Raw genomic sequence first — 16,578 nt, 5'->3', positions numbered from 1 at the left:
CCCAGAACAGCATGTCATCACTATTTCAATACTCACGTAAATCCTTTGCCCCAGTTTTACTCGGTTTCTGCCTACACGGTGCACACAAAACATCATTTGCTTGCAAAAAATCAAGAAAGGAAGAAGAAACCCAACGCAACGAATGTTTTTGATTTTTGCTAACAGAGGCTGTCCATAAAAGACGTCACGCCGCAAGGGGGAGGGGGGTGTTTCATAAAACGTGACTTTTTGTGACAAGGGGAAGGGGGGAGGGTTGTTGGAATGTGACGTCCAATATTTTCAATGAGCGCATTTTTGAAATACCTAATTATATTACTGCTTTGCCCTATTTCCTGAAAAAATCTGCACAATAAACGTTTACATTCTATAGGAAAACGTGTATTTGTTGATGTAAAAGCTTCTTCTTGTAAATTCGGAAATGAATGATGCAGGAAATCATTTCTGTTGTGATCAGCAAAAGTGCACGGAGGAGCGAGTAAATTAGCGAAATTTATAAATTTTGCCTAATATGAGTAAAAAAGAAAAAGATGCCTTCAAACGGTTTAACTTAAGTTATGTACTGACAATTTTTTCAGTAATTTGATTTTCTAGCATTGATAATAGTATATCATAAGAATTTCTCTTATCTGATTCTAATGCAGTTTATTCAATTGTACTCCATTTGAAAAAGGGCGGGAGATCAACGATTTCAGACGTCATGTTTTATTTTGATAATATGTGATTTTCCTCCACCAACATCAAAGCTTATCGAATCATCCAATGATTGAACTTACATAAATCAAACATCATTTTAGCTCAAAATCACTATACCCATTGTGTGACGGAAGATTAGTACCGATATTGATCGATGTGATTTAAAATTCACTGATCAACTGATCATGAAAAGATTCTCCGGCAGTGATCTCGTTTTGATGAGGTTTTGGTCTTTATTTTCTCAGCCTTGTATGCTTGTTACAGTAAGGAAATATTATTCTTTACCCAAAACAATAATTGTTGATGCCAATTTACATATCTGAAGACAAATTAACCGAGCTCTACTGCACATTCGGCAGAAACAGATCAGTATTATCATTCGAGCAGTTATGATAGTGGTAGACAGAGTTTGCGATCATATTCTCATGCGATATAGGCTTTCCGGCATATTCCACGTAATATGCTTTCCGGTAGAGACAAACTTTGTTCATATAATAATGTACGCAGACTATATAAGGGCAGTGTAGATCAGATCAGGCACGATACCTATTACGGTATTACGATACCTATTACGGTATTACGATACCTATTACGGTATTACGATACCTATTACGGTATTACGGTATTACAGTACTACGGTACTTCGATAGCATATCAAGTTTTTATATTCGTCGTGATTGTCATAGTCATAGTAATTGTTTGTCATAGTCATTTTAATATACTAGTCAGTTAATCAGGAATAAACGCGTACCAGTTTATTACATCACATCCGAAGTGTTCCGCGGTGTCCCCACCCGCACGAAAGCCGTCCCAGGCTTAAGTTGGAAGCCGTCCCAGACTTCATATTTCCGTACAATTTAAACACAACAACCCGTTAGTTGCATTGCTGTTCGCTATCGGTTTACTGCAGTGCAAATGCAAGTAAGATCGACCGAAAAATTACTGCCGTCGCTTCGCGGAAATATCCTGGTGAGATTTTAATTAAACACAACGTAGGGTCCCGGCTAGCGCCAACAATAATATATCTGTGTACCCCTAGGAGGACTAAAACAGATGATTTAAATGTTTCATCAATTCCAACCAAATACTTTGTTAATTTCTATAATTGATATTAGTAAAATAATTTCGATGATTTTGTAGTTTTAGGGATATTTTTTAATCTAATGACAGCATGTAATAAATCGATTGTTCCCTCATATTTGTATGGTTTGTCATACATATTGAGAATGTATTGAGATGATTTTTATTTATTTTGAATTCGTGACAATTTGTAACAAAGGAGGGATGGGGAGTCAAAAATCGTCAACAAAAGCGTGACGTCTTTTATGGACAGCCCCACATGAGTTTTTAAGTTAAACGGATTACAGCAACGATTTTTGATATTTGAATTCATTTTTACACCGCGATCTTAACTGAAACGTTGCTAACAATTAACTGTCAAAGTTAGGATTCGATCAGTGACGCGACATGTGTCGACAAGCTAAGCCCGTTTCCGAGCGAGTTGCGCTGCGGTACGCTCCGTGCGTGCGGGTTGTGATTGAAAAATTCACTGCTCCGAAAGTATTAATCTTTCCACTTTGCCGAGATTTTTTTTTTGTTTCAATCATAGAGGCTTTAACATTAATGTCATTCACCTCTTTGGGCCAGAAAAACTTTCTGACCCTATGTGCGGGGTTGGGAATCGAACCCAGGCGGGCTGCGTGAAAGGCATTGACACTCATCGCGCTATACCCGTCCCCGGCCGAGATTTATTCAAACCCGTAGGGCTTCTGTTTGGAACTGAAAAAAGAAAAAAAATTAGACTCTAGTTTGATTTTTTTATTTGTTTAGTAATTTTTAACTATTTTCATTATATTAGATTTAAAGGTTGTTTTATGGAATCACTTATTTGAAAGCTGAGAAAAAGACGCACATTTCATGTCTTGGACGACTTTTTGTATCTTTATTACATTTTACAGTATAACAAGGCTGTTGAAAAATGGCTCTTTTTTTGTAAACGCGAAACTTTAAACAATCATATCTCGAAAATTCCACTTACCATATTGAAATAAAAAAATACGTGTCTAATATTTTCGAGTTCTTTACCGAAAAAAATAGTTAGATTAATAAAAATTGTTTGGCTGATTTTGCTTGGAATGTCCCTTATACTAATATAATATTATACTTAGCAATCCGAATATTAGTTTGATCATCAACTAATCAGACCAATGAATCGAAATAATGTTAAACCGTTTTAGAAAAGAAAGTTTTTAACAATTTCTTTATAATACTAACGTAAATTGACAGAATTCACTTTGAAAGATTTCCTTTCATTCAACAGTTTAACACAACAAACAACTTCAATCAAGAATAAAATAAATTTAACAACTTCAAACAACTTTGAATCAATTTTTCCGCTCCCAGGCCTATTTCCGGAACAGAAGCAAAAACTCACCTGCGGAATGGCGTTCACGAAGGCAATAATCCAAGCTCCGCCCAGCATTATCTTGCCACGCTTCCGGGCGGCAGAAACCCGCAGCGGATATATCACAGCAAAGCAGCGGTCCAGCGAGACACACACCAGGACATTCGAGCTCAGGTAGAGACAGAAGGCCCGCATAAACAAAAACACCTTGCAGGCTACGTTGCCGGCATGCCACTGAACCGTGATTCGCCAACCGACCTACGGAACGGAATGAACGAGATAAAAGAAGAGAAAACAGAAAACAAACAGTCAGTACAATTAAAGATCTTACAAGTTCATCAAGAGCCTACAGCTCGTCGTCTCTAGCGCTTATTAGCAGCAAAAGCCAACGGTGTCAAAGAAAGACTACAAACGGATGTTGAATACTTTTGGCACAAAACACCCCAGAGACGAGACATCAAAGCGCCATCTAAATAAGTATATCTTCACAAAACCAATTAGTTGTTTACATCGACTCGGTTAATCAGTCAACCATGGTCCGCTAGCAAGATAAAAACACGAAAATATATTCAAAACCAGTCACGTCTGCGAAATAAGAAAGTCAATTTTATCTGATTTTATCAAATGTGAAAACCATAACCAAGTATATGATAGCATATGATAGAGCAAAAGACCTTCGATAAAGGAAACGGAGAAAAAAATCCAATTTCGTTGAATGGAAGTAAACTGCTATATCGGATTAAATATGTTTCGATTTGAGAAATATCAGTCTTTGCAGTGGTTTTTAACTTGAAATAGATTGATTCCAGATCTAGTCGATTTTTATCGTGGCCGGGTAAAAGGTAACGTAAAACTTCCTTTTTTTTTTTTTTTTTTTTTCATTCCTTGGCACCTTAGAGCTTAAGCAGTTAAGCAGTGTGCCTTAAAAAATAATTATATTATTGAATAAAAAAAAAACTTCCTTTTTTTACTTGGGATTTTCACCCCGAATCAATACGAAGTTCTGCTAGGATTGTGCTCGGATCGGTTCCCTTGAGGTAGCTAAAGATGACATAATGGATATTTTTTTAAGGTTTCATACTTCTCTACACCCTAATGGAAACGCGTGGTGCTCTATAACTAAGGTAACTAAGGTATATCTTCTTATTTTTTAGTTACGAAGGGAGAAACCAATCCGACTGTTTGAAGAACAAATTCTAAATATCTTTCGTTCCATTGACAAGTCATGAAGCCATTCCACCCTGGACACCGAGATTGAGTGTTATTCAAGAAAACGAAGATTTATCGGAAATTTTCTAACAACTCGATATAAAGTGGAAATTACAAATGTCAAAACATAAATCAAATGAAGCCGTCTGCCATGCCATTCATGATTCATTCGACGAAAATCAGCAGAAGTCGTCAGCGAGAATCCCCATAAATACAGTTTAATGAATGCTACACAGCTTGCATCATATTTCGTCTGGGAAATAAGAGAACACCCGCTACGAAATGCGCTTCATCGAATTTTCGATACCACAAAATGGAGTATTTCAAGTTTAATCATGCCCTCTTCAATGCCAAGTTCACCGAATCACTACATTTTGATGCGGAACATAACATTCTGTTTGGATAGGGGCTATTTGCTGATAGACTAAACAGGAAAATTTTCCGACCACAATTAGCTCACTATAATCTTACTTCCTTTCAGGTTCGAGTCCTAACCAACCACAATTACGATTGCTAATTGTTGGTTTGAAAATAATATAAAAAGTCTTTCATCTTGTATAATAATATTCATTTCCGTAGGTAAATTTGTACATAAAATTAAATCATTTTTATTTACAATTTGTTCAGTCGGAGGCTTAATTTCCACTCGGAAATCTTTTTCCGTCCGCACTCGACCGATCAGTCGGTTGCAAACTTGGGCTGCCATCATGGGTTGAAGTGGACACGAAAGTTAAAATCAAGGCATTTAGCTGGAAATAAAATAAGCCATTTACACCGAGTTTTGCTGAAGAGAAGAAAGAAAAAAAATCAGAACGGACTAAAATGTGTTCGGGCGCTTCGGATATTTTTTCGCTCCGTGACGTGACCTTTTTCCACTTCATCAGGAATGATTATGCCATTCATCCGAGCGGCAAAGTTTGCAGTAATTCAATGCGGTAGGCTTGCCTTCCGTCCCCCCCCCCTTCTACCCGTTTTGAGTTAGGGTAAGAGATTATAAACATAAAATCTGTATCATATTTGTTAGGCAGCGAAGATGAAAAGGACTCATGTGCTACCAGCCTGAACTGCGTCAAAGCATGAACACCGCTCAGCATATCGGGTACAGACAGTGACAACGGCACAACTTTACCCTAATGGGTTGTTAGGGATTCATGTTATGTAAAAATTGAGCTAATTTTCATATTAATATGCGCGGAGTACCAGACCCGGGTATAATCGTTGTCGGATGCATGTGTAACATGGTTTCGATTTTAGGGAACAATTCAAAAGCTGATTTGTAATGCAGTAGCTATGCGCTGGAAATATCTTTAGAATAAACTTTGAAGTACCTCACATCATGCCCCGCAATCATTAATTCGCTCTTTGCTTTTCCCACTCTGCAGTAGTATCAATCAGCACGTAGTAATTAAACAATTTAAAATATGTATCATGTCTGGCAGTTACGTCACCCTCACTGAAAATGTCTGAAATTTCCAAATTAGTATGCATATCGACAAAACTTGCCACCACAAAGTTTATGAGAATGTTGGGTGAGTTACTGCACCCGCTTGATAACGGAAATTATGCTTGTCGTGTCGTCATACACATAGAGATTAAAAGTGACGGAGCATCTTTTCGTGTGGTTAGGGAAATGCGAATGTAAATTGATATTAAAGTTATCATATAGTTATATCAGTCGGCTGTCAATCAATCAATTGAAAAATAAAAATTCAACCCCGTAAACTTTTTCTGGCATAATTTTGAACGCTTGTAACTCGTGTCATTTGTTGATGTATTTAGAGAATTTAATCACCAATCGATTCGGAAATATTTAACTTAAACATATGAGGCAACGTCGTTTAAGTATTTCAATAGCATTCCATTGAAAAATCGGCTTGAGGTGATCTATGTTCTCATGAGCCAATCACACCTTGCCATAATGATGTCATCCTTTCGTCTGATTTGCGCAGTACAAACTGTCGCACCAAACGGAATCTATAAATTTATGCTCTAACACAGTCTGGCTCAGTTGCTTAGTCTGCCCCCTAGAATATCCTTTTACGAACGAAACGGCGCACAGTGGTTCGAATCAATAAAAACGTGGACATAAATCAGTAGCTGCCAAACCGTTCTTTTAATGCATATAGTTGCTTTGAAGAAATTATTTACAAATATATACCGCGTAATTTGATCCTATCATTAATTGCTCATGGCCTATTTCGACAAAAAATGTAACCATAACTTTTTTTTCTGAAGAGATAGGAATTTTTTTTCTTCTACAAAGTTTTAGAACTATTAAAAATAATTTACTTTGTCAAGTATACCAAAAGTCTAGGTCGCACCGTTTCGGATATACAAAGCGTTTTTATGGCAACCCCCTTAAAATCAGTTTTTTATTCATAAATTGTTTCGAGTTATTTTGTTATGCATACTATGTTTGGAATAATTGTAGAATTTATAAAATCGCATATTTTTGTTGAAGATAGTGCATAGGTTTGTTCTTTCCTGGCAAAGTTATGCAACATTTTACCTTTTTTTTACCTAGGATAAAACCTTGCACCGAAGCGAAATATGCAACTTTATGCAGCTGATTTTTACAAAATTGGTAGGAAAAGATGTGCCCAATATCATAAAAAAAATCTAAGTGGAACTCGGTGGAACTTTTTTTTAGGTCTTTTCAAAGTTAGTTTTAAGGTGAAATGTAGCGGAATGCGAAAATCGCGTTTTTGATCAATTATTCAAAAACTAGACCGATTTTCGAAAAACCAAAAACACTTAAGTTTTTGAAATCAAATTTATCATAACTAAGTATTCTTAGAATTTTGAAATTTTGCTTTGCCGAGCCGTAATTGGTTTTTAAAATGTATAAACGGTAACTGTTCCGTTCCACGGGAATGATTTTAGAACTGAAAAGTAGTGTTTGTAGCAGAATTTCACAAAGAATCTGAAAATGCAACTCAAAATTATAAAATTTTAGCTAAAACAACCGAAATTTGAAAAAGTTTACATAAACTTTTCCGCTTTTTTTTTATTGCTTGCGCGCTGCTGTTCCGTATTGAGGTGGTGTGAGAAATGCACGGTGGGCACGGTGGCATTATATCGTGAGCAAAAATTACATATCAAATAATGACGCGAATTTATGCAGTATTGGGTTTTGTGTTGAAATAAAAACGAGTTGAATACAATAAAATGGGTATTGTAAGGAATTGTTTATTTTCTAAGTAACTGTCATTTATAATGCTAATAATGTCCAATTCTGTTGAGTTCAATGCATTGATGTTGCTGAAGCAATAAAACTTGGCTGTGTGATATCGTATAACAGGTATTATTTTAGATTGTAGCAATTTTTATAGCAAAACTATAACTTCATCATTGACAAGCTACTGAATGAAATACAAACCAAGTATTATCGTGATATAAACAATGTGATGAACATTGATAAACAACAGGCATATACATGGTTATCAAGTTGGTTAATACATATACATATAACCTCATGTTAGTCATTCATAATTACTCATGATTTATAGCTCTAGTGTAAGAGTAATCACTAACAATAACGATTGTATTAGCATATATTGAAAGTGTGAAGGATTCAAAAATCCATTACGTCCAGTCTTTTTACAAGCCAATATAACGAGAAGTAAACCCACTGCGCTCAATCATTGAAAAAAGTTCTTGTTTCTATGTGTCCGTTTTTCTTGGTATGCTTTGTGCGACGGTTCGTTCAACTGAAGCGGATAAAATTTTGCGCGCATTTTTTGACGCTACATTTCACCTTAATTACTGAATTATGGCAACCCCCTTAAAACTAGTTTTCTAGTCATAACTTGTTTCGAGTTATTTTTTTATGCATACTTCGTTTGGAATAATTGTAGAAAATATAAAATTTCATAATTTTGTAGAAGCTAATGCATAAGTTTATTCTTTTCTGGAAAATTTATGCATAATTTTACTTCTTACCTAGAAAACCTTGTGCCGAAGCGAAATATGCAACTTAATGCAGCAAACTTTTATAATACTTATAGGAGAACATGTACCTTATCAAATCTTAAAGATGTCTACACACTCCTCAGGTGAATTTAACTGATTTCGTCTACACCGAATTTAGAACTCCGGTTCCAGTATCGAATCGTTTCTCAAAGCTCAATCATTTTTTCATAAAGGCCAAATCGAACTTCAAAACAAAAATTCAAATTAAAGGACTTAAGGTCCCATACAAAATTGGTGAATTTTATCCGATTCAATCTGGAATTACAGATGATGAGTTTTTAAAATTCATACCGATATAGAAGATGTAAATTGTTTGGCGTATTAATTTATGGCCATTCGAATCATTTTGGGTTATGCTAGTTCCTGAATACCGGCTCTGGAAGTACCATAAATAATTACGAAAAACTCTAAAGTGGAACTTACTTCGACATCACATGGAATGTTCAATCGATTGCCACACTTTAAGATTGAAATTCGATACGATTTTCAGTTTCGACATTACAGGGTAATGAATGATTAAAATCTCAATTTGCCGTTTAAAACGACGATAATTAAAATAATGTCATGAGAACTAAAACACCGGAAAATATCCATGCAAAAAACACATGCGGATTGATAAAAAAAAGGTATCATCTCACTGCTAGGTGGATTAATCACGTTTTGAATCAAGTTTTCGATTCATATAAATAATATAAATAGTAGTTCTCCTGCTTGTTGTTCCTATTATTGGAACCATCCCGAATTGGTCATATAAACACAGTATAAGGAGTGTATCGAAAATAAGCTACATAACAGATCGGCTGAAAAGTTCGTATCGTTTCTATGAGAGGGCGCCACTAGAATTAAATCCATACCATTTTCAGTTAGTACCAACCTTCAAAAGATACGTGTATAAATTTGACAGCTGTCTGATTATTAGTTTGTGAAATATTGCATTTTGAGTGAAGCTACTTTTGTTATTGTGAAAAAAATGAAAAAAAAAGGAATTTCGTGTGTTGATGAAACACTACTTTTTGATGAAAAAAAGTGCCGCCGATACCAAAAAATGGCTTGATGAGTGTTATCCAGACTCTGCACCGGGCGAAGCAACAATTCGTAAGTGGTTTGCAAAATTTCGTACTGGTGATATGAGCACCGAAGACGATGAACGCAGTGGACGTCCAAAAGAGGCTGTTACCGATGAAAACGTGAAAAAAAATCCACAAAATGATTTTCAATGACCGCAAAGTGAAGTTGATCGAGATAGCTGACACCCTAAAGATATCAAAGGAACGTGTTGGACATATAATACACGAATATTTGGATATGAGAAAGCTTTGTGCAAAATGGGTGCCGCGTGAGCTCACAATCACAATGTCACAAGTCGATGAGAACCATACTGAAATTGGGCTTCGAATTGCTCCCTCATCCACCGTATTCTCCAGATTTGGCCCCCAGTGACTTTTTCCTGTTCTCAGACCTCAAGAGAATGCTCGCTGGTGAAAAATTTAGAAGGAATGAAGAGGTAATCGCTGAAACTGAGGCCTATTTTGAGGCAAAGGACAAATCGTACTACAAAAATGGTATCGAAAAGTTGGAAGATCGCTATAATCGCTGTATCGCCTCTGATGGCAATTATGTTGAATAATAAAAACGAATTTTGGCAAAAAAATGTGTGTTTCTATTAAACGATACGAACTGTTCAGCCGAATTTGTGTTGTACGCATGTATTTGTGATGTTTTTTTTGCTGAGATCACAGCATGCTGTGCGTTTGACTGTACAAGAGGCAGAAAATCTCGAAACAAAGTGTAGAACAGAAGAAGCGAGCAGCAACAAGCGCCCGGAAATTGTATTCGCGTCTTTTGCAGTGTCCGGATGCATGCGTTTTGATGGACGATGAGACTTATGTAAAGGAGGACTCAAAAACCCTTCCAGGTCCACAATACTTTACTGTCGTCGTTGGGGAGAATGTGAGCGATGCGGACAGGTCGATTCAAGTGGAGAAATTCGTTCGAAAGGTATTGGTATGGCAAGCAATATGTTCCTGTGATTTGAAGTCAACCATTTTTTACACTAACGGAACTACAAATGCAGAAATCTATCCATCTTAGTGTCTCCAGAAGAGATTGCTGCCTTTATATAAGAAGCATAGTACACCTGCACTGTTTTGGCCGGATTTATCGTCGGCTCACTATGCCAAAACCACTCTCAATTGGCTAATGGAAAAGGGTATAAATTTCGTTGAGAAAAATATCAATCCACCAAATTGCCCTCAGCTTCGACCCATCGAACGTTACTTGGCAATCGTAAAGAGGGTCTTCAAGAAGACTGGTAAGGCAGCTTGTCCGGAACACTTGTCCGGAACTTGATGAAGAGCGTTCGATCAAAAGTTCAAAAATTCGTGAAGGAATAACTTAAATTTCATCCGGTTGTCATCATGCTCAAGTTTAATCTCGTACAATAAAGGATCAATTTTTAGTTTGAATAAAATATCGTTTTTTAGAAAGAAAAATTTGTGGATAGCTTATTTTCGATACACTCCTTATTTGGTAAGAAGATATGTGTGCACAATTAGCGTCACACGGTAGATGCGTGTTCCCTAACAATAAAATCATAGAAATTCATTTTATACTATTTATAATATGCATTCGAAGTAAAATAAAAATCACTGCTAAAATTTGCAATATGAAAACAACATAATTATAGACATCATTCCATTGGAACATGTCCAATGACTTGACAGCATCGAATCATCTTATTACAAAATGACGACAGGAGACATGAACAAGTTAATTTTCTTTGTTTCGGTTATAAAGGTCACTGGCCTTATCATTCGCATCTTCGGGCCACCTATGTGCGAGATTCGAAATCGAACCCAGGCGTGAAAGGAATCGACTATCCTATCACTCTAAACCTGTCCCCCACGAATTTACCTGACCATCATATTTCATTTCAGACATAATTTAACTCCAAACGTTAACCAATCCTACAAAAATGTTTGCCATATTTTTATTATGGCGTGAAGCTGTCATCAGCTTACTTTTATCCAACTAAAAAGAGAGACTTGACAAATATAGATGATTGGAATTGCGAAACATTTGCAAATAAAGTACACCCTAGAAGTTGAAGTCGATCCTTATGAATACCTACACCTATAAAATTGTTGATTTAAATCCTCTAAAAAGAGACACATTTTCTTTCCTATCGTTATTCCAGTAAAGCCGTTTGGATTTATTGTACACTAAAACCTCAATTTACACGAACTTAATTTACGTAAATTTGATTCACGTAACTTTTTTCACGCGTTTTATTTGAAATAACGCGATTTTTTATTTAATTCACGCGACGATCGCGTAAAATAAAGTTTTTGTATAATGAAGGAAATCTCAATTTATATACATAAACAAAACAATCTAACGGGTTCAGGGAATTGAATATTGTGAAATGTACATTAATGAATTGTTTATTTTCAAATAATCTAATTAAGATCGTGGGCATCCAATAATTATCTGAAAAACAAACATTATATATAATCACTCGCAGTACTATTTACAGAAAATTGACATACTGTGATAAGATCTGTAGAAGAACTTGCTCATTCAAAACCTCCTCGGGAAAGGGCTTAAGGTCTACCAACGTAACCGATGATCTATCCAAAAACTATCTAAAGTTTAGGTTTCGTAATGCCACATGCGACCAATAGGACAATTGTGATTTCTCTACGCTATTCAAAAACTACCTGGAGCTGTAACTTTACGACTATGAACAACATTGAAAAATTATACATAAACTGCTGAATGCTCGAGTAGATCTTAAGACCAGTTTTCACCGAAGTTTTCGGACGACTGAGAACCTACCTAGAAAAGCTATAAATAGACAAGTAATCAATGATCAATGTGTAGCACTGAAAGTATGAACCACAAACCAAATAGGCATTAGCCGTTGTAGTTCTTGCTGTGACACAGTGTAGTCCCTAAGGACAATACTCCAAGTAGTTCTTGGATATTAGAACATCGCTTAAGAATTTCCATAGTCTCAGAACATATTCAGAGGGTCCTTAAGCGCTAAAGCATCAAACGTAGTAGGGTTGTTCATGCTATTTACACTAAAACCATATGAAATTTGAAAAACTTTCTTTTACGCGAATAATTTGAAATAACGCGATGTTTTATTTAATTAACGCGAAATTTAATTTACGCACCCCCGGATCTGCGCGTAAATTGAGGTTCCAGTGTATATCTCTACCTCTTGAATATTTTGAGTAACTGAGATTTTATGAAAATGTTTCATAATAGCGAGATTATCAGTTCTTGAAACAGATTATTTAGAATTCCCCAAATATAACAAGGATTTAAGTTCTTCATGTCAAAAATCCATGTAGCTCTTGGTTGACATTACTATGAGACTGCGCCGAATGATGCAGGTTGCACCATCTGATTAGAGTGGATTGATAAATTGAATTATCTTTTCCCAATTCTCAATAGGTCAGAAAACTCTTCCATTGAAATTATCGTTCTAATTTTCAAAACAAACAGTCTATTGTTTCGTCCAGGACTCAGTGAGGTGTTAATTCAATCGAAGTGCGATGACCCATTTCTTATACTGAGCAAACCATGTTCTGAGGTCACCGTTTCGACCAGTCCCGCCTCAATGCAATGTTCGCAAATAACGAGCAATAGACGCGTATTCAGTTTATGTATTTTTCAATTTTGGAAAAACCTAATTAAATAGTCTTTCTTCGTTGACCCAAAGCTTCTTGCTAAAACCAAACATTAATCGCGTTATCAAATTGAATGGTTGTGAATTTTCATGATCTGTTCAAGCAAATTATTAGCATAAACGTATGACAAAAATTTCACTTTTCAGAACCACATAAAAGGAGTCCAGACGAAGTGTAATAAACATATTAAGCATTTATATTCTCTTATAAAAATGAAACTCTGCATTAAGAATAAACCACTAATAGAAACATTGATAAATTTTCAGACAAGCCAGTTTTATGCAGAACCAATTTGGTTAAGTTGTTGTTCCACCAGGAAGAAAACGCAGATTCGGAACGGGAACGAACAGGTATACTTGGATATAATATTTAGTTATCACCCATAAAAATACGGCATGCTTGATTTTACGTCATGCGTAATTTTCAATGTTTCTTAGAGTGTAAGAAAATGATGATGTCGTAATGATAGTAAGCAAACATAACAGTATACAACAGAGCTTACAAGCGACCACTTGTGTGATTTTTTTCCGATTCTGCATCACAACCGAAACAAAATATCACGACTTAGTGAAACGTCCATGGTATGCTAATCTCGAATTTGATCGGAATTCAGAATCAAAATTCCAAATTCATGTATGGAGTCCGATCGAAGCAGCCTGAATGTTTTCCTGGAAGCATGCATATCACTAATGTCGTTTTCGCTTGCGAAAACTGAAACTGACCCAGGGTAGTTTCATCAAACGAACACTTTCCACGAAACTGTGTTGATTTCGCACTTAGCAACGGGAGTTTGAGCAAACCTGATATGAAAACCCGGTTCGAAACTGACTCGATTTTCAGTTCAACCACGTTGAAACTAGGTTCAAAACTGGCTTCAAACAAACGGTTTGACAGCAGTTAGAGTGGAAACTGGGTTAGGTTTGGCATCAAGCGAAAACGACATAAGAAACTCATTCTACTTTCACGAACACGCCTACTGCGATCGCAAACTGTTTTATTTCATGCTCAGATTGCACACTTCAACAGGCTTGATTAGTATAACATAAAAGTGAGCCTCCAGTGAGTGATAAAAAAAACAACAAACAGACTTACGCCTACTTATTGGATTGATGTTGATCCGAGAGATGGCTCTGCTAATGCACTTATGAGCTGATTGAAAACGTAAAAAATTGAAAAATAATTACAAATAGACTTACGAAAATCAAAATTTTGTTTACTTCGAAAATGGTCTTCGCAATAAAAGTTCACCTCTTTTAATCAACAGATTTTTTGGTAACATTGTGGATTGCGAGACGGTGACGGACCAGTTTCGAGGTATCAAACGGAGCATGGTTATGTAAGAGTATTACCCTATTCAAGTCGTTTATGAAGCAGGTATCAGCGAATCACTCTACTTAGTATTGATTCGTTTTGCCAAACAGGAACCTTTTTCGTGTTTTACGTTGGAAAAGTAAACTTCCAGACTAAGCGGATCAAACAATTTTCAAGTCAGAGTGAATTCGTCGGTTCACTAACATTGCAGTTGAAGAAATTTGCTTTTAAACAGAAAGGTATTATAAGCATGCTACTCTACTGTGTGCGTCTTTACTGATACGCTTCACTACGGAATACTAAACATGATGCACAAAATATAGTGAATGCAAAATAAATGAAATGCGATTTAAACTAATGTACAGTAGCTCTGAGACGTGTTGTGGTTCGTTCATGTAGTATTCCGTTGTGTCATAGGATACAAAACAGTGTCAAATGAAAGCTTCGCACAGCTGCTCCGACACAAAGCTTACTATTCCGAGTATTTCCAGTTTTTGTTTTGTGCACATAATGCATTTTAATCCAGCCTGCTGTATCACCGATGAACATAGTCATTGTTGCTAACATCGGAACATAGACTGCAAGCAAACACGTAACGATGATTTGCTTCGAATGGTAGATTCAAAACTTTCATGTCTTTCGGGGTTGGCTTCTCGAGATGGACGTTTTGGCCCAGTCAGTATGTGGAACTAGAAACACGATGGTTGTACTTGCCAGGGTACATCCGTCCCCCAAAATATAAATAAGTTTTTTACGTTGTTTCTGCTTTAAACTCGTTTTAAAATAAATTGACAGAAAGACAGAAAGACAGAAAGACAGAAAGACAGAAAGACAGAAAGACAGAAAGACAGAAAGACAGAAAGACAGAAAGACAGAAAGACAGAAAGACAGAAAGACAGAAAGACAGAAAGACAGAAAGACAGAAAGACAGAAAGACAGAAAGACAGAAAGACAGAAAGACAGAAAGACAGAAAGACAGAAAGACAGAAAGACAGAAAGACAGAAAGACAGAAAGACAGAAAGACAGAAAGACAGAAAGACAGAAAGACAGAAAGACAGAAAGACAGAAAGACAGAAAGACAGAAAGACAGAAAGACAGAAAGACAGAAAGACAGAAAGACAGAAAGACAGAAAGACAGAAAGACAGAAAGACAGAAAGACAGAAAGACAGAAAGACAGAAAGGCAGAAAGACAGAAAGACAGAAAGACAGAAAGACAGAAAGAGAGAAAAACAGAAAGGCAGAAAGACAGAAAGACAGAATGATAGAAAGACAGAAAGACAGAAAGGCAGAAAGACTGAAAGGCAGAAAGACAGAAAGACAGAAAGACAGAAAGACAGAAAGGCAGAAAGACAGAAAGGCAGAAAGACAGAAAGGCAGAAAGACAGAAAGACAGAAAGACAGAAAAACAGAAAGACAGAAAGACAGAAAGACAGAAAGACAGAAAGACAGAAAGACAGAAAGACAGAAAGACAGAAAGACAGAAAGACAGAAAGACAGAAAGACAGAAAGACAGAAAGACAGAAAGACAGAAAGACAGAAAGACAGAAAGACAGAAAGACAAAAAGACAGAAAGACAGAAAGACAGAAAGACAGAAAGACAGAAAGACAGAGACAGAAAGACAGAAAGACAGAAAGACAGAAAGACAGAAAGACAGAAAGACAGAAAGACAGAAAGGCAGAAAGGCAGAAAGACAGAAAGGCAGAAAGAAAGAAAGACAGAAAGGCAGAAAGACAGAAAGGCAGAAAGACAGAAAGACAGAAAGACAGAAAGACAGAAAGACAGAAAGACAGAAAGACAGAAAGACAGAAAGACAGAAAGAGAGAAAGACAGAAAGATAGAAAGATAGAAAGGCAGAAAGACAGAAAGACAGAAAGACAGAAAGACAGAAAGACAGAAAGACAGAAAGGCAGAAAGACAGAAAGACAGAAAGGCAGAAAGGCAGAAAGACAGAAAGACAGAAAGACAGAAAAACAGAAAGACAGAAAGACAGAAAGACAGAAAGACAAAAAGACAGAAAGACAGAAAGACAGAAAGACAGAAAGACAGAAAGACAGAAAGACAGAAAGACAGAAAGACAGAAAGACAGAAAGGCAGAAAGACAGAAAGACAGAAAGACAGAAAGGCAGAAAGACAGAAAGACAGGAAGACAGAAAAACAGAAAGACAGAAAGACAGAAAGACAGAAAGACAGAAAGACAGAAAGGCAGAAAGGCAGAAAGACAGAAAGGCAGAAAGACAGAAAGACAGAAAGACAGAAAGACAGAAAGACAGAAAGACAGAAAGACAG

The 16,578-nt window shown here is 36.3% G+C and overlaps 1 protein-coding gene across 1 annotated transcript in view; it reads right to left on the bottom strand.

Annotated features, from left to right (window-relative positions):
• LOC131432731 (adipokinetic hormone/corazonin-related peptide receptor variant I-like) overlaps positions 1–16,578 on the bottom strand; it is a 328,522-nt gene that overhangs the window by 164,994 nt on the left and 146,950 nt on the right. The window contains exon 3 of the mRNA XM_058599210.1: positions 3,128–3,355. Within this exon, the coding sequence (XP_058455193.1) occupies positions 3,128–3,355 (228 nt within the window). The remainder of the gene's footprint in view (positions 1–3,127; positions 3,356–16,578) is intronic.

The sequence above is a fragment of the Malaya genurostris genome, chromosome 2 (assembly GCF_030247185.1).
Source record: "Malaya genurostris strain Urasoe2022 chromosome 2, Malgen_1.1, whole genome shotgun sequence".
Classification (NCBI taxonomy): domain Eukaryota; kingdom Metazoa; phylum Arthropoda; class Insecta; order Diptera; family Culicidae; genus Malaya; species Malaya genurostris.
This window is presented reverse-complemented; position numbering and strand designations above follow the sequence as displayed.